We start from the raw sequence: 18,376 nt of genomic DNA, 5'->3' as shown, positions 1-18,376 counted from the left end.
ACTTCGAATTGTGCTGTAGAAACCTGAGAGTCCATTCAAACCACAAGTGTGTCTGCAGGAGTGAACATCCTTCAAAGCACCACAGCTCCTGAATGTATTATGGGTGCATGCCACACAGATCTGGCCTGCTGACAAGACAGAATCAGTGACTCGATCGCTGGATTGGAACCTGGGTGTGGTTATGGTACGCTAATCATCATCTGAATAGGAGACAGCCAATTGGAAAATCTTTATTTCAAAACCAACATTGCGGCATCAATGACACTTGATCTTTGACATAGATAGCATATCTTTGAAATCACAGAAAATAATGCTGCTTTGAGAGATACTGAAGGAACTCAAGCATTTTTAAAAAGCACAATAACATCTGACAAGCGTCTAGTAATTTCTTTAGAAAGAATTGCGTAGCATTGCGATCAGAAGCTTTAGTTACTTAATTACTCTCACTGAGCCGTCATTGTACTGTGGATTAATGAGATATATAGTGTAATGGATCACTGACAGAGAGCCCGAATGATCAAATAAGAATCTTCTTTGAAGTTTCAATCTAATCATAAGTAAATAGGAAGTAAATAGTGACTGAGTCACTTCAAAACGTCCCAGCATAAAACACCATTAGTATACAGGATCAGATTTCCAAAATTCTATGGTTGCTGTTTGGAAAAAAAATCTCCAATTTCTCTGTCCAACCATTACTTACCTTTCAAAATAAACAAGGGTTTTTTTAAATTTCCTTTCGTTATACAAGAGCTTCATTATTGTCAGAAAGAATCTTGGCCACTAGGGCAGTGCTTCCCAAAGTTGGTGAGGGGGGAGTGGGTGAGTGGGGATGGGGAATGCTAGAACCCCAAGTGAGCTACAATTTCAATCTCCCCAGCTCTGAAGCAACAATGGTCACTATCTACCAGGTCCCTGTTCTCACAGGACCTCTTCTCCACTCTCAGTCTTCACCAAGAATCTCTACAGTGTGGAAGCAGGCCATTCAGCCTATCTGAACTAACCACACCGACCATCCAAAGAGCATCCCACCCATACATACCCCTCTACCTTATCTCTGTAACTTTGCAATTCCCACAGCTAACCCACCTAACCTGCCCATTTTTGGACTGTGGGAGGAATTTGGAGTACTTGGAGAAAACCCACAGAGACACAGGAAGAACGTGCAAACTCCACACAGGCAGTCGTCCAAGGATGGGATTGAACCCAGGCCTCTGGTGCTGTGAGGCAGTTGTGCTAAACAGTGAGCCATCGTGAGAAAAGAAAAGCCACGTTGCCACTATTTTGAAGCCTCGATTTGGGGTCACAGTTGGGAAACATTTAGCAAACATAACACTCGGGAACATTCGGCCCAGTGAAAGAATGGTGTTTCGTAAGGGATGATAATATCAAAAGTAAGATGCACTACAGTATTGTTCTACAGAGATGACACAGCAACAAAGAAAAAAGCAAATTTATCTCTGGGTTCAATCATGCTACAACATCTTTTGACATAAAGTAAAATTGAGATACACTGACATGCTGACATATTTTACTCCATGCTTGAGCCTTCAATTAATGATTTACAATTAGAACACGGTACTGTGTCATTTGCCTGCTTCTTTAAAATATTGTGGAAGCACTTCTATTAAAAGCAGCTTCACATAATATTAAAGGTCCAAATTTATTATACTTGCTTTCGCTTACAGCAAAAGTTAAACCATTATTAGCAACACAGAAAATAAAAGACTTGCTCTGGCCATTATCAAGTCTTTTTGAGCTGTAGAGGTAAGGAATGTATCGACAGCTTATATGAGTAGGTCAACAATTCAAACTGTCCATCAGTCATAGTATCATATAGTACAGAGGAGGCCTTTCTGCCTATCAAGCCTGTACCACCAAAGATTTCCTACTGCCTACACTAGACTCACTTCCCCACACAAGGCCCATCAACATGAATTTTCAAGTGCTCATTTAAGTGTTTTTTTTAAAGTTGTGATGTTTTTAACCTCATCTACCCACCCAGGCAGTGCACTCCAGGCCCCCACCTCTCTCTGGGTAAAAAAGAATTTTCTCAAATCCCATCTAAACCTCCTGCCTTTCATTTTTAAGTTATATCACTTTGTTATTGACCCTAAGGGGAACAGCTCGTTTCTATACACCCTGCCAATGCCCTTCTTAATCTTACACCTCTATCAGGTTGTCCCCTCAACTTCTCTGTTCCAAAGAAAACAGCCCGAGCTGAACTGCTCCATCCCAGGCAATATCCTGGTGTATCTCGTCTGTACCCCCTCCAGTGCAATCACATTCTTCCTATAGCGTGTAACCAGAACTGCATACAGTGTTCCAGTTGTTGCCTAACCAAAACTCTCTACAGCTCCAACATAATCTCCCTGCTTTTATAATGTATGCCATGATTGATAAAGACAAGTATCCCTTATGTCTTCTTAGCTACCCTATTAACCTGCTCTGCCACCTTCAGGGATATGTAGACAAGTATCCCAAGATCCCTCTGTTCTTCTGAGCTTCCCAGTGTCCTGCCATTTATTGAGTATGCCCTTCTGTTGTTCCCTCTCAAAGTGCATTACCTCAATTATCAGGATTAAATTCCATCTGACACTGATCTGCTCATCTGACAAAGTATAGAGCTGGATGAACACAACAGGCCAAGCAGCATCAGAGGAGCAGGAAGGCTGATGTTTCAGGCCTAGGCCCTTCTTCAGAAATAAAGAAGGGTCTAGGCCCAAAATGTCAGCCTTCCTGCTTCTCTGATGCTGCTCGGCCTGCTGTGTTCATCCAGCTCTACACGTTGTTATTTCAGATTCTCCAGCATCTGCAGTTCCTACTATCTCTGCCCATCTGACCAACCTGCTTATCTCTTCTCATAAGCTAACATCTTCCTCCTCAACATCAACTGCCCGTCAATCTTTGTGTCGCCTGCAAAATTATTTAACACACACCCGCAATGTTCTCTTCTACATCACTTATGAATATCACAAACGATAAAGGGACCAAGCACTGATCTCTGTGGTATGCCATTCTACATCAGACTCAAAGTCACACAAATAGCCTTCCACCACCACCCTCTGGTCTGCCATCACTAGGCTAGTTTGGATCCATTTCCCAAGTTACCCTGGATCCTATGTGCTTTGACTTCTTTATCAGTTTCTCATGTGGGACCTTGTCAAAGGCCTTGCTGAAATCCATACAAACTACATCAATCACCCCACCCTCATCCAAACACTTGGTAACCTCCTCAAAATTCCATCAGATCTGTTAGCATGACCTCTCTCTGACAAAGCCATACTGACTACCCCTGATCAATAGCACAGTGTTGACTTCAGAGTTATTTATTAAAGGCAGAAATTCCATAAGTAGGAATGAAGGAACGATCCAGGCTACTTGTTTTAATTCTTGAGATTTATAAGTGCAATAAATCTGTGTGCTGGAGCAAATGTTTGCACTGACAAAATTCATTTTCTTCCATCCTGAGTAAAATATCCCCTAATAATATGCAACACATTGGGTAGCTGGGATTCAATAAACTTAACTGTCAACATGCAACAAGAATTCATCTGTTCAATTCTATGAATGTTGAAAATCAATTGTTGGCACACACCCTCCCAGGCCAAAGGTTTGAGCCAGAATCAAGCAATTTCTGTCCCTATCTCCGTTGCCTCCAACAGTCCCTCAACACATTAAGATCAGTACATTTTCTCAACTCTGTACTCGTTTAAATCTGTTCATCACTTTCCCACTTTACCATTTACCCAGGCTCCAAACAAAGAAACTCCCTCCTTAAAACTTGCTCACCTCTCCCTTGTCCATCTTGAATCTATTCTTAATATTAAGCTGTTTAGTCACTAGTCCAATATTTCTGTTATTTTGGTGTCATCTGACAACAACTGGCTTCACAGTCAGTCAAACTCTTCCTACTTATACTCCTATGAGGATCCACAAAACAGTTTACCATGTTAAAGGATACTATTTAAAGCAGGAGCTTGGTGGCTCTGTGGTTAGCACTGCTGCCTCACAGTGCCAGGGACCCAGGTTTGATCCCAGCCTTTGGAGACGGTTTGTGTAGGGGTTGCACATTCTCCCTGCATCTGTGTGGGTTTCCTCCAGCTGCTCTGGCTTCCTTCCACAATCCAAAGATGTGCAGATTAGTTAGATTGTCCATGCTAAAATTGCACGAGGTATCCAGGGATGTGCCGGCTAGATGGGAAGTGCAGTGTTATAGGGTAGGGGGTTGGGTCTGGGTGGGATGATCTTCAGAGTGTTTGTGCGGACTTGATGGTCTGAAGGGCCTGCTTCCATACTATAGGAATTCTACGATAACAGTGACTATAACAACATATCACCAGTCAGGCCATCCACAATTAGTGCCCACAGAGACTAACTTGAAAGAACGTTGAATGCAGGGAAATAGATGGAGCTACTTTATAGATACTCATAGAAATAAAGAAAAGGGTGTTAAACACAATGAAAGCAAGGACCTGCGAGATAAAGTCTCACTAATTCCCAAATAGTTGTCCCTGAGGAAAGTAAAGAAATGCAATAGAAAAGAGTAGAAAAGTCATAAAGGAAAAACTGTAGTGAAGAATAAAAAATGCAGAATGTGGAAGTGACACAAGATAGTTAAGAGTTGGTGGGGATAGCTTTCTTTGGGTCAAATGAGTTGAACAATCTCAGAAAGAAAAATAACAATTCTGCCAATTATTATTTCCAGCAGAATAGTAGAATTGTTGCCTCAAGTCAGTGAATTGGACAGGAGTCTGAATTGGATTAATTTTTAAACTTGTGACTTGAATAAAAATGACTTCACTTTCTTCAGTTTCAAAAAATATACATTTTCTGAATCGCAGTATGAAGTAGAACCATAATACATGGAAATTCTCAAAGATTTTGTTGTTCTGCCTGGTCCCACCCATTGGCACTGATGATTGGCTGCTGTGGTGATTGGACTGCCAGATCTACACCAAAAGGTGTTCAAATAGCCTTTTAAATGCCATATTCCCCATCCCCTCCTTTCTCATTGACCTCATGAGAGGAGAACTCTGTTGATGTTGTTGGATGACCTTTAGGATATTTACCTTTTTTAGTCAAGGCTTTGAATACAAGAGCGAGGAGGTTATGATGGAGCTGTGCTAGATGTTTGTTAGGCCATAGTGGGAGTACTGTGTAGTTTTGATCACCACGGTATACGACGTGATTACACAAGAGAGGATGTAGAGGAGATCTGCCAGGATTCAGATAATGAAGACAGGCTAGATAGGCTGATTCCTTACAGCAGAGAAGGATGAGGGGCATATCTAAGGAGAAGATTTTCCCTTTAGTAGTTGGGGTCAATAACCAGGAAGCACAGTTTTATGGTAAAGAGCAGCAGGGTTAAAGAGGAAAACTATTTTTCACCCAGGTGGATTTTTGGAGCACACTACCTGAAAGGATGGCACAGGTATGAATCCTCAACACATTGAAGAACTATTTAGATGACAGCTGCAAGCATCACAGCAATCAAGGCAATGGGCCAAGTGCTGGAGAATGGATTAGATGCTCATGACTTTCATGGACAACAATAGCCCTAATGGACTTTATTCATGCTGTGAAAACCCTGACTCTATGACCCAGAGGTAGAGGATGCAAGACCACTATGTGAGAAAATGACAGAATTTTGGCACCCCCGCACACACACACACAGACACAAACACACACACACACACACACACACACACACACACACACAGACACAAACACACACACATACACAAACACACACACAGAGTCATAAACACACACACACACACAGACACAAACACACACAGACACAAACACACACACATACACAAACACACACACAGAGTCATAAACACACACACACACAGACACACACAGTCATAAACGCACACACAGACACAAACACACAGACACAAACACACACACACACACACAGACACAGACACACTCACACACACACAGACACAGACACATAGACACAAACACACAGACACACACACACACACACACACACAAACACACACACACAGTCATAAACACACACACACAGACACAAACACACTCACACAGACACACACACACAAACACACAGACATGCATTCACACAAACTCTCACAGGCAAACACACAGACACACACTCTCACAGACATACAGACACACACTCAAACACTCAGATACACATTCACAGCCACAGACACACATACTCAGACACAAAATCACAGACACGGACACTCTCAGACGCGCACATGGATACCTTCTCTCACACATACAGCCACATCCGCACCCCGCCTACACACTCAGACAGAAACTCACAGACACACACATTCACACACACATGCACACACAGACACATATACACTCACAGACATACACACATGCTCACAAAACTCACAAATTCAGACATACACAAGTACACACAGACATACACACTCCCAAAACACACCCATGCACACACACTCACAGACATACACACACTCTCAAGCCCTCAGTGTTACAAGGATTACTGATCTTAACTGCACTGGCTGCTGAAATGCTTACGTCATGCTGGCAATTACAAGACCTTCTACGTATGCAATACACTGCTCATGCACAATTTGCAACATTCAGTAGATCTGGTGACATCACAGTAAAAGCATTTGCTTATACAGTTAAAGAAAGTTCAGTCACATGGGGAACTGTCTGTATCACAGAAATGTTATGGTGCAGGAGGCCATTTGGCCCATTGTGTCTGCACTGGCTCTTCAAATGAGTATCATTATCTACTGCCGCTCTCCTGCTTTTCTCAGTGCACAAACATATGATTTCTACACAATTATCCTCCAATGCTCTCCACTGAATGTGGATCCACCACATTTCCAGACAGTGCATTCCAGACCCTCATTAGTCACTGCATGGAAAGGTATTTTATCACATCAGCCTTGCTTTGTTTTCATATAATTTCAAATCTATGCCCTCTTGTTCGTGCTCCTTTAACAGATGGGAAAGCAGCTTTACCCCAACCACTCTATCCAGACCTTTCATGATGTTCAAACCCTCTATTAAATCTTCTCTCAGCCTTCTTCAATTTCTCAAATATATCCTCACCTGGGGTTTCTCATTTCCGGAAGTAATCTTGTCAATTGCTTCTGCACTCCCTCCAATGCATTTACATCTTCCCAATAACACAGCACCCATTACTGCACACATTACTCCACACAATATCTAACAAGTGTCTTTTACAAATTCCATATCACCCCGTTGCTGCTGTGGTCGCTGCCCTATTAGTAAAACAAAGTGTACTATGCTTTACTAACTGCTCTCTCCGGCACTTTCAATGATCTTTGCACGTTTGGACACAGGTTTCTCTGCTCTTGCACCCCAAATAGAATTGTAGACTTATTTATTATTTTCTTTCAATGTTCTTTCTAACAAAGTGCAACACCTCACACTTCATTGTATTGAACCTCACCTGTCACCTATCCACCCATTCCACCAACTTGTCAATGTCCTTTTGGAGTTTCACGCTGTCCTCTTACAGTTGGCAATCCTTCCAAGTTATATGTCATCTGGAAACTTTGGAATTAGCCCCTGCATACCAAGATCCAGAATATTATGGTAAGGTAAAGTCATAGTCCAAGAGGACAATAGCTTTGCTCCCTCATTGGAGAGAGACAGCTGGTGGTGACTTAACCTGAGGGTCACCACACTTCAAGCAAGGAAAGGGGTTCAGAAGGCAGGACCTTCATGGTGACCTCAGCCAGTTCAGAAATGAATCAGCGCCATTGGCATCACTCTGCATCACAAACCAGCCATCCAGCTAACTGAGCTAACTGAACCCCTGTTAATATATATCAGGAAAATCCAGGGTCCCAATAGCAAGCCCTGGGTAACACCACCACAAATCTACAAATCATCCCTCAACCCAAAAAATATCCAGTGAGCATTACTTTGTTTCTTATCACTTAGCCAACTTTATATCCACTTTGCTACTGTTCACTTCATACCTTGACCTGTATCTTCCCCCACAAGTTTGTTCTGTGGCACCGTATCAAATGTCTTCTGGAAATTCATGTATGTCTCATCAACAGCATTACCTTCATTGAGCCTTTCTGTTACCTTTTCAAAAAAACTCTAGCATGTGAGATTAAACACAATTTCTCCTTTAGAAATCCATGCTCACCTTTCCTAATCAACCACCTTTTTTCACGTAACAAAGTGTGGAGCTGGATGAACACAGCAGGCAAAGCAGCATCTCAGGAGCACAAAAGCTGATGTTTCGGGCCTAGACCCTTCATCAGAGAGGGGGATGGGGTGAGGGTTCTGGAATAAATAGGGAGAGAGGGGAAGGCGGACCGAAGATGGAGAGAAAAGAAGATAGGTGGAGAGGAGAGTATAGGTGGGGAGGTAGGGAGGGGATAGGTCAGTCCAGGGAAGACGGACAGGTCAAGGAGGTGGGATGAGGTTAGTAGGTAGGAGATGGAGGTGCGGCTTGAGATGGGAGGAGGGGATGGGTGAGAGGAAGAACAGGTTAGGGAGGCAGAGACAGGCTGGGCTGGTTTTGGGATGCAGTGGGGGGAGGCGACGAACTGGGCTGGTTGTGGGATGCGGTGGGGGAAGGGGAGATTTTGAAGCTGGTGAAGTCCACATTGATACGATTGGGCAGCAGGGTTCCCAAGTGGAATATGAGTTGCTGTTCCTGCAACCTTCGGGTGGCATCCTTGTGGCACTGCAGGAGGCCCATGATGGACATGTCATCTGAAGAATGGAAGGGGGAGTTAAAATGGTTCGCGACTTGGAGGTGCAGTTGTTTATTGCGAACCAAGCGGAGGTGTTCTGCAAAGCGGTCCCCAAGCCTCCACTTGGTTTCCCCAATGTAGAGGAAGCCACACCGGGTACAATGGATACAGTATACCACATTGGCGACCCAATCTGACCCCACCACCCAAGACATTTTTCCATCCCCACCCTTGTATGCCTTCTGAAGAGACCACTCTCTCCGTGACTCCCTTGTTCGCTCCACACTGCCCTCCAACCCTACCACACCCGGCACCTTCCCCTGCAACAGCAGGAAGTGCTACACTTGCCCCCACACCTCCTCCCTCACCCCTATCCCAGGCCCCAAGATGACTTTCCATATTAAGCAGAGGTTCACCTGCACATCTGCCAATGTGGTATACTGTATCTATTGTACCCGGTGTGGCTTCCTCTACATTAGGAAAACCAAGCGGAGGCTTGGGGACCACTTTGCAGAACACCTCCATTCAGTTCGCAATAAACAACTGCACCTCCCAGTCGCAAACCATTTTAACTCCCCCTCCCATTCTTCAGATGACATGTCCATCATGGACCTCCTGCAGTGCCACAAGGATGCCACCCGAAGGTTGCAGGAACAGCAACTCATATTCCGCTTGGGAACCCTGCAGCCCAATGGTATCAATGTGGACTTCACCAGCTTCAAAATCTCCCCTTCCCCCACTGCATCCCATAACCAGCCCAGTTCGTCCCCTCCCCCCACTGCATCACACAACCAGCCCAGCTCATCCCCTCCCCCCACTGCATCCCAAAACCAGCCCACCTCATCCCACCTCCTTGACCTGTCCGTCTTCCCTGGACTGACCTATCCCCTCCCTACCTCCCCACCTATACTCTCTCCACCTATCTTCTTTACTCTCCATCTTCGGTCCGCCTCCCCCTCTCTCCCTATTTATTCCAGTTCCCTCTCCCCATCCCCCTCTCTGATGAAGGGCCTAGGCCCGAAACGTCAGTTTTTGTGCTCCTCAGATGCTGCTTGGCCTGCTGTGTTCATCCAGCCTCACATTTTATTATCTCCAGCCTGTCTCTGCCTCCCTAACCTGTTCTTCCTCTCACCCATCCCCTCCTCCCATCTTAAGCCGCGCCTCCATCTCCTACCTACTACCCTCATCTCACCTCCTTGACCTGTCCGTCTTCCCTGGACTGACCTATCCCCTCCCTACCTCCCCACCTATACTCTACTCTCCACCTATCTTCTTTTCTCTCCATCTTCGGTCCGCCTCCCCCTCTCTCCCTATTTATTGCAGAACCCTCTCCCCATCCCCCTCGCTGATGAAGGGTCTAGGCCCGAAACGTCAGCTTTTGTGCTCCTGAGATGCTGCTTGGCCTGCTGTGTTCATCCAGCTCCACACTTTGTTATCTTGGATTCTCCAGCATCTGCAGTTCCCATGATCTCTGATACTTTTTTTAATGTGACTACTCAGTCTATCATGAGTAATTGCTTCTAGAAACTTACCTGCCCTCAAGGTTAAACTAACTGGTCTATAAATGCTGGGATTGTCCTTACAACTTTTCTCGATCAGGATCATAATGTTTGCAACTGCCCAGTCTACTGGCACCTCCCCGAAGTCCAGGAAGACTGAAGATTAGGGCCAGCTCCCTCTCAACTTCTACCCTTTCTTCCTTCAAAATCCTGAATGCATCTCATCTGATCCAGGTGTCTTGTCAACTTTAAGTACCAAAGTCTATCCAAGCCTTCTTTCTTATTAATTCTGAACTTTTTTAGTGGCAGAGGTTCCTCCTCTGTCACCATGGCCCAAGCAAGATCTTCCTCTGTTTAAAAACAGATACAAAGTTTTAATTTAATACCTTAGCCATAAACCTTGCCTCAGTGTATTAATCCCCTTTTTGGTCTCTAATCAGTCCTACCCCACTTATAACCACATTTTTCCTATTTCTATGCTTATAGGAGATTTCAGGATTTTTCTTTATGTTAACTGCTAGTCTCTTCTCATAATTCTTCTTTGCTTCTCGTATTGGCTTTTTTAACCTCTTGCTAAACCTTTGGTACTCCTCTTGGTCCTCACTTGTATATTCTGCCTTACATTTCTGTGAAGAGAATTTATTTGTTGGCTGTGCAATATTTGGCATCACATTTAGTTTGGCACCTAAAAAAGTCATCTGAAAATCGCTAATGCTTTTTTTTTAACAATTATTCAATTATTTGATCATACTTTCTTACATTTGAATGAACACCAGTCTTTTCCAAATGTAGAGTCCTGAATGACTTCGGCTATTGTAATGTTATTAGTTGTAGTACTATCATACATCATGAATGATTGCAAGAAATTATGTTACATTTAGGTTACTATTAAATTTGACTATTCTGACCTCAATGTTGGAAAATCTGTGCCCAGAAAATAGGCAAGATTCATTTAACCACAGGAATAGGCCCCCAGTTTAGGATTATTATTGCACAGTCAATAAATAGAACAAAGTAAGGTTTGTTTAAATTTTTGGTTTGCATTTTGATCCTTGTCAGATTTGCAGACTGCAGTGAAGTAAGCACGAGGACACAATACTAACTTATAAAAACGATTTATGAGCTGACTTCAAGAAATATTGATCTGTGTTTGTGATTTTGTTAATAGATAAAAGGTAGTCTTCCCAAAATGTTTGCAGTGTGTTGACTTATAGCTATAAAAAACCTTGGCTCTGAAACACCAAGTGGAAGAGAAAGAAGGTTTAAGTAGAAAATGATGAAAAATTAGTGAAGTGAACAAGCCAGGCTATGTTTTTGTGAAAAAGGCGTAGAAGCTGTGCAACAACTGTCACTTCAGGAGCACTCTGAAATGTGCTGCTGACTTCTTGGCAAGTGATACTGTCCTGCACATTTTGAAAAAGAAAGGAGACAGCTGTTGCACTATGCTAATGACAGCTGATGTTCTCATAGCAGCAGACAGAACATTTGTCCTAATCTGACCCTCTTCTTCAGTGGAACTTTTAACCGTTGCCAAGGTGATCCACAGTTGTGTTAATGGCAATCTGGAAGAACTTTCCCCTCACTGTGCCCCAAAGATCTTGGATACCAATGTGATCCTTATAGCACACTCCTATCATCAACTAACACAGTCACAAAAGGACATCGTTACAAATACCAAATGAGCATTTCGTCATCAACTTACTGACAGGATATATTTATTATTTAGGATTTGTTTATTATTTTAAGATTCATGATTTATTAATATAGGAGGGTGCAATGCCTGTGGAGTTAATGGCACTTTTAGAAAAACAAAACTATGACATGAGGAAGCATATTTCTCTTGTCTACCACTACCACCCCAGTCATCCCCCAGCCGTCCCAACCCCCTATCCCTGTCTCTCCTCAGCACCCCAACATCCCCCAGCCACCCCACACCCCTAGTCCAGTCTCCCCTAGACATCCCTGACCCCAACCTGAATCTTCCCTCACCATTCCACAACACAACAGTCTCTCCTCGCCTCCCCCAAATCTTTACCCCAGCCAACCCACACCCATGCCCCAGTCTCCCCATACCACCCCAATCACCCCTCACCATCCCACATACACAACCCAGTCTCCCCTCACCACCCATCCACATCCATACCGCAGTCTCCCTTCATCACCCCAATCTACCCCAGCCATCCCACACCCCTGGTCCAGTCTCCCTAACCATCCCACACTCCTACCATAGTCTCCCCTCACCATCTCACAACACAACAGTCTCCCCTCAACTCCCCCATCTCTTCTTGCCATCCCACCACCCTAACCCAGTCTCTCCTCACCATCCCAATCTCCCCCAGCCATCCCACATCTCTATCAAGTCTCCCTTCACCAAACCAAACTCCCCCAACTATCTTACACCTCTAAGCCTAGTTTGCCCTCACCACACCAGTGACCTCTCACTACCCCACCCCAATCTCCCCTCACCACCCCACCCATCTAACCCAGAAGTCATTTGCAGAATGCTCCAGTTAATCCATTCCTTGAGCACACATTCAGTTATAGGCATCACACGCTGGGAGATACTGTATTTCAGGGTTGGAGGGCAGAGCACAAATGCAGCAGATTTATAGTGGGGTTCCTGGGTTAAATTATGAGAATGCTAGGAATTTTTTCTAGGACGGAAAATCAAGGGGTGATTTAATGGACATGTACAGAATGATTAAAGAATTGGGCAGGCTAGAGAGAAACTGTTTCTTGTGGTGAGAATAAAGTGGGAGCTTAATCGTAAAATTAGAGCAAGGCCATTCAGGGATGAAATTAGAAAGCACTTCTCCCATTCACCTTTGTGTGAAATCTGGAACTTGCTTCCCTCAACAGTTGATTTCAGTTAGGTTAATAGATTAACTTCAACTTAGATTAATTTCAAATTTAGCTGGACAATTTTTTTTAGATGCAAAGCAGCCAAGATTAAATTTGCTTGTGTGGTAAGCACAGTGGCCGACTTGCTCACACTCCCACTACTGTATGGAAGAGAAGCAAGTTTATAAATCAAGATTTGTCAGACTTTGGCTATTAGGGTTCCATTTTGACTCGCTCATTTAAAATCACAAACAAGCAAAGAGGTGAAATGCCTGCTTTTATGTATGTGTTCATCAAGCACTGGTTTCACAGTGAATGGATGGTGCTGACTTGCAAACGGCCAGTAGGCTGGAGTTAGCACAACAGTTAGTGGCTGGAAAGACTATTTTTAAAAAAATTGTCAATGTAATATTTGTAGTAGCAGAGGAGTGCCCTGTTCACTGGTATCTGGACCCTGCTGATCTAGTAAAACATTGCCAGTTTGTCCTCTGCCATTGAAAAGATGAGAAATGGGAAGAAATTGAGAAGAAAATCACATCTGCCTGTTAAAACTTTGCTCCCCACTTCAACTTGTAACAGAATTTTAGTTTTAGTTTTAGGTTTAATGTTGATGAAAACCTGCAAAATGATTTCCAGAAGATATTGGATTGCTTTTAAAAATGAAATATATCAACTTTGTTTCATTTTATTTTACAAAAAAGGGCAATTTGACATATGTAGAAACACAGTGTGAAGCAGTCCCAAAATCTCAGCGCAATGAATGGTTTCAAACTGTCTCTGCTCTCTGAAACGTTTCACAGGTAAAAAAAACCCAGCATCACTTGGAAGGAAGTGACTGAATCTGAGACAGCCCAATTATTTTGCCGCTGTGAAAGTATGCCACAGACATAAAACGATTGTAGGCGGTGTAACACATGTTTTATCATTTCGGAACCTCAGAGGCTAGTCTACTGAAGCATGTCTATTAAGATTTAAAATGGTCTATTCACAATTTGAATGTATAATCTGCGTAACAGAATACATTTCTACTTTGTAGATATTTGACAGCCTGCAATTTTTGTTTTTGCAAAATCCACTTGAATAAAATTCGAACACGTATTTTTTCAGTAATAGGGTGCCTCTTACCTGTAATGAGCACAGCCTTTCCCTGCACAGATAACTTAGGCGAGGAAAATGACTGAAAGGCAAGGAAGCACACAGCAGTGAAAATCAGGACTCCTGACAAGCCGGCCAGATACATGCAACAGATCCTCTCCAGGAGGAGAAGGAGAATCGCATAAATTATCAGGCGATGAGTCAGTTGTACTTCAGGCATGAACAGCCTCAGGAAAGCGACAGTGCCTAGCACTGTGATAGCACACATATACACTAGAAAGGAACTAGAATAGTCGTCCTCCATTGATTCTGGCCGAAGCACACTTTGCAGCCGGTTCAAGTCTCGACTGATTCAAAGACCGTACTTATACTATAACTGTTCGAAGAAACGAGTAGCCCCAAAAGGGGGAGGGACTACGGAAATATGCACCAATTTAAATAGTTAAAGAAAACTTAAAACTCAGCAGTTTACGATAAGGAACGATTTCAAATCTTAAACCGAGATCTGGAGGCGCTGCCTCAGTCCAGCTGACTGGACAGTACCCCACGTTTGCTTTCAATTTTGAAACAAACACAATGAAGCTGAAAGAATATCTGCCATTTGATGTTGGAAAGCTACCAAGAGGCTGAACTTTAATCTGCGAGGTAAACTTCCCAGCACCGGAGAATCACAATCTTTCATTAAAAACTACAATAAAAGCGCCGCTCAGGTGTAACATCTGATATCATTTGGCAGGTCCTGGCGCGGGCAGTGCCAGCGAAAGTTAATTTTTTTCCAGTGGTTGTGAAAGCGGGTGGGAATCGGGGTATAATAGTATCCGAGATAATGGGAACTGCAGATGCTGGAGAATCCAAGATAATAAAATGTGAGGCTGGATGAACACAGCAGGCCCAAGCAGCATCTCAGGAGCACAAAAGCTGACGTTTCGGGCCTGGACCCTTCATCAGAGAGGGGGATGGGGAGAGGGTTCAGGAATAAATAGGGAGAGAGGGGGAGGCGGACCGAAGATGGAGAGTAAAGAAGATAGGTGAAGAGGAGAGTATAGGTGGGGAGGTAGGGAGGGGATAGGTCAGTCCAGGGAAGACGGACAGGTCAAGGAGGTGGGATGAGGTTAGTAGGTAGGAGATGGAGGTGCGGCTTGGGGTGGGAGGAAGGGATGGGTGAGAGGAAGAACAGGTTAGGGAGGCAGAGACAGGTTGGACTGGTTTTGGGATGCAGTGGGTGGGGGGGGGAAGAGCTGGGCTGGTTGTGTGGTGCAGTGGGGGGAGGGGACGAACTGGGCTGGTTTTGGGATGCGGTGGGGGAAGGGGAGATTTTGAAACTGGTGAAGTCCACATTGATACCATTGGGCTGCAGGGTTCCCAGGCGGAATATGAGTTGCTGTTCCTGCAACCTTCGGGTGGCATCATTGTGGCACTGCAGGAGGCCCATGATGGACATGTCATCTAGAGAATGGGAGGGGGAGTGGAAATGGTTTGCGACTGGGAGGTGCAGTTGTTTGTTGCGAACTGAGCGGAGGTGTTCTGCAAAGTGGTCCCCAAGCCTCCGCTTGGTTTTCCCAATGTAGAGGAAGCCGCACCGGGTACAGTGGATGCAGTATACCACATTGGCAGATGTGCAGGTGAACCTCTGCTTAATGTGGAATGTCATCTTGGGGCCTGGGATAGGGGTGAGGGAGGAGGGGTGGGGACAAGTGTAGCATTTCCTGCGGTTGCAGGGGAAGGTGCCGGGTGTGGTGGGGTTTGAGGGCAGTGTGGAGCGAACAAGGGAGTCACGGAGAGAGTGGTCTCTCCGGAAAGCAGACAGGGGAGGGGATGGAAAAATGTCTTGGGTGGTGCGGTCGGATTGTAAATGGCGGAAATGTCGGAGGATGATGCGTTATATCTGGAGGTTGGTAGGGTGGTGTGTGAGAACGAGGGGGATCCTCTTAGGGTGGTTGTGGCGGGGGCGGGGTGTGAGGGATGTGTTGTGGGAAATACGGGAGACGCGGTCAAGGGCGTTCTCGATCACTGTGGGGGGAAAGTTGCGGTCCTTAAAGAACTTGGACATCTGGGATGTGCGGGAGTGGAATGTCTTATCGTGGGAGCAGATGCGGTGGAGGTGGAGGAATTGGGAATAGGGGATGGAATTTTTGCAGGAGGGTGGGTGGGAGGAGGTGTATTCTAGGTAGCTGTGGGAGTCAGTGGGCTTGAAATGTCCATCAGTTACAAGCTGGTTGCCTGAGATGGAGACTGAGAGGTCCAGGAAGGTGAGGGATGTGCTGGAGATGGCCCAGGTGAACTGAAGGTTGGGGTGGAAGGTGTTGGTGAAGTGGATGAACTGTTCGAGCTCCTCTGGGGAGCAAGCGGCGGCGCCGATACAGTCATCAATGTACCGGAGGAAGAGGTGGGGTTTGGAACCTGTGTAGGTGCGGAAGAGGGACTGTTCCACATAACCTACAAAGAGGCAGGCATAGCTGGGGCCCATGCGGGTGCCCATGGCCACCCCCTTAGTCTGTAGGAAGTGGGAGGAGTCAAAAGAGAAGTTGTTGAGGGTGAGGACGAGTTCGGCTAGGCGGATGAGAGTGTTGGTGGAGGGGGACTGGTCGGGCCTGCGGGACAGGAAGAAGCGGAGGGCCTTGAGGCCATCTCCATGCGGAATGCAGGTGTACAGGGACTGGACGTCCATGGTGAATATGAGGTGTTGGGGGCCAGGGAATTGGAAGTCCTGGAGGAGGTGGAGGGCGTGGGTGGTGTCACGGACGTAGGTGGGGAGTTCCTGGACCAAAGGGGAGAAAATGGAGTCCAGATAGGTGGAGATGAGTTCGGTGGGGCAGGAGCAGGCTGAGACGATGGGTCGACCAGGGCAGGCAGGTTTGTGGATTTTGGGAAGGAGATAGAAACGGGCCGTGCGGGGTTGGGGAACAATGAGGTTGGAGGCTGTGGGTGGGAGGTCCCCTGAGGTGATGAGGTCGTGAATGGTGTTGGAGATGATGGTTTGGTGCTCGGGTGTGGGGTCATGAACACCACCCCCAGGCCTCCTACCCTCCCTCGACCTCTTCATCTCCAACTGCCGTCGAGACATGTACCGCCTCAACCTCTCCACCCCTCTCACCCACTCCAACCTCTCCCCCGCAGAACGGGCAGCCCTCCGCTCCCTCCGCTCCAACCCCAACCTCACCATCAAACCCGCAGACAAGGGTGGCGCAGTGGTAGTATGGCGCACTGACCTCTACATCGCCGAGGCCAGACGCCAACTCTCCGACACCACCGCCTACCGCCTCCTCGATCATGACCCCACACCCGAGCACCAAACCATCATCTCCAACACCATTCACGACCTCATCACCTCAGGGGACCTCCCACCCACAGCCCCCAACCTCATTGTTCCCCAACCCCGCACGGCCCGTTTCTATCTCCTTCCCAAAATCCACAAACCTGCCTGCCCTGGTCGAACCATCGTCTCAGCCTGCTCCTGCCCCACCGAACTCATCTCCACCTATCTGGACTCCATTTTCTCCCCTTTGGTCCAGGAACTCCCCACCTACGTCCATGACACCACCCACGCCCTCCACTTCCTCCAGGACTTCCAATTCCCTGGCCCCCAACACCTCATATTCACCATGGACGTCCAGTCCCTGTACACCTGCATTCCGCATGGAGATGGCCTCAAGGCCCTCCGCTTCTTCCTGTCCCGCAGGCCCGACCAGTCCCCCTTCACCGACACTCTCATCCGCCTAGCTGAACTCGTCCTCACACTCAACAACTTCTCTTTTGACTCCTCCCACTTCCTACAGACTAAGGGGGTGGCCATGGGCACCCGCATGGGCCCCAGCTATGCCTGCCTCTTTGTAGGTTACGTGGAACAGTCCCTCTTCCGCACCTACACAGGCCCCAAACCCCACCTCTTCCTCCGGTACATTGATGACTGTATCGGCGCCGCCGCTTGCTCCCCAGAGGAGCTCGAACAGTTCATCCACTTCACCAACACCTTCCACCCCAACCTTCAGTTCACCTGGGCCATCTCCAGCACATCCCTCACCTTCCTGGACCTCTCAGTCTCCATCTCAGGCAACCAGCTTGTAACTGATGTCCATTTCAAGCCCACCGACTCCCACAGCTACCTAGAATACACCTCCTCCCACCCACCCTCCTGCAAAAATTCCATCCCCTATTCCCAATTCCTCCACCTCCGCCGCATCTGCTCCCACGATAAGACATTCCACTCCCGCACATCCCAGATGTCCAAGTTCTTTA

At 46.1% G+C, this 18,376-nt stretch overlaps 1 protein-coding gene across 1 annotated transcript in view; it reads right to left on the bottom strand.

Annotated features, from left to right (window-relative positions):
- LOC125459705 (11-beta-hydroxysteroid dehydrogenase type 2) overlaps positions 1–14,502 on the bottom strand; it is a 71,458-nt gene extending 56,956 nt beyond the window's left edge. The window contains exon 1 of the mRNA XM_048546446.2: positions 14,171–14,502. Within this exon, the coding sequence (XP_048402403.1) occupies positions 14,171–14,444 (274 nt within the window). The 5' untranslated portion in view covers positions 14,445–14,502. The remainder of the gene's footprint in view (positions 1–14,170) is intronic.
- Positions 14,503–18,376: the final 3,874 nt, after the last annotated feature.

This window comes from Stegostoma tigrinum, chromosome 16, assembly GCF_030684315.1.
Source record: "Stegostoma tigrinum isolate sSteTig4 chromosome 16, sSteTig4.hap1, whole genome shotgun sequence".
NCBI classification, from domain to species: domain Eukaryota; kingdom Metazoa; phylum Chordata; class Chondrichthyes; order Orectolobiformes; family Stegostomatidae; genus Stegostoma; species Stegostoma tigrinum.
The sequence above is the reverse complement of the archived record's forward strand: the minus strand, read 5'-3'. Positions and strand labels throughout refer to the sequence as shown.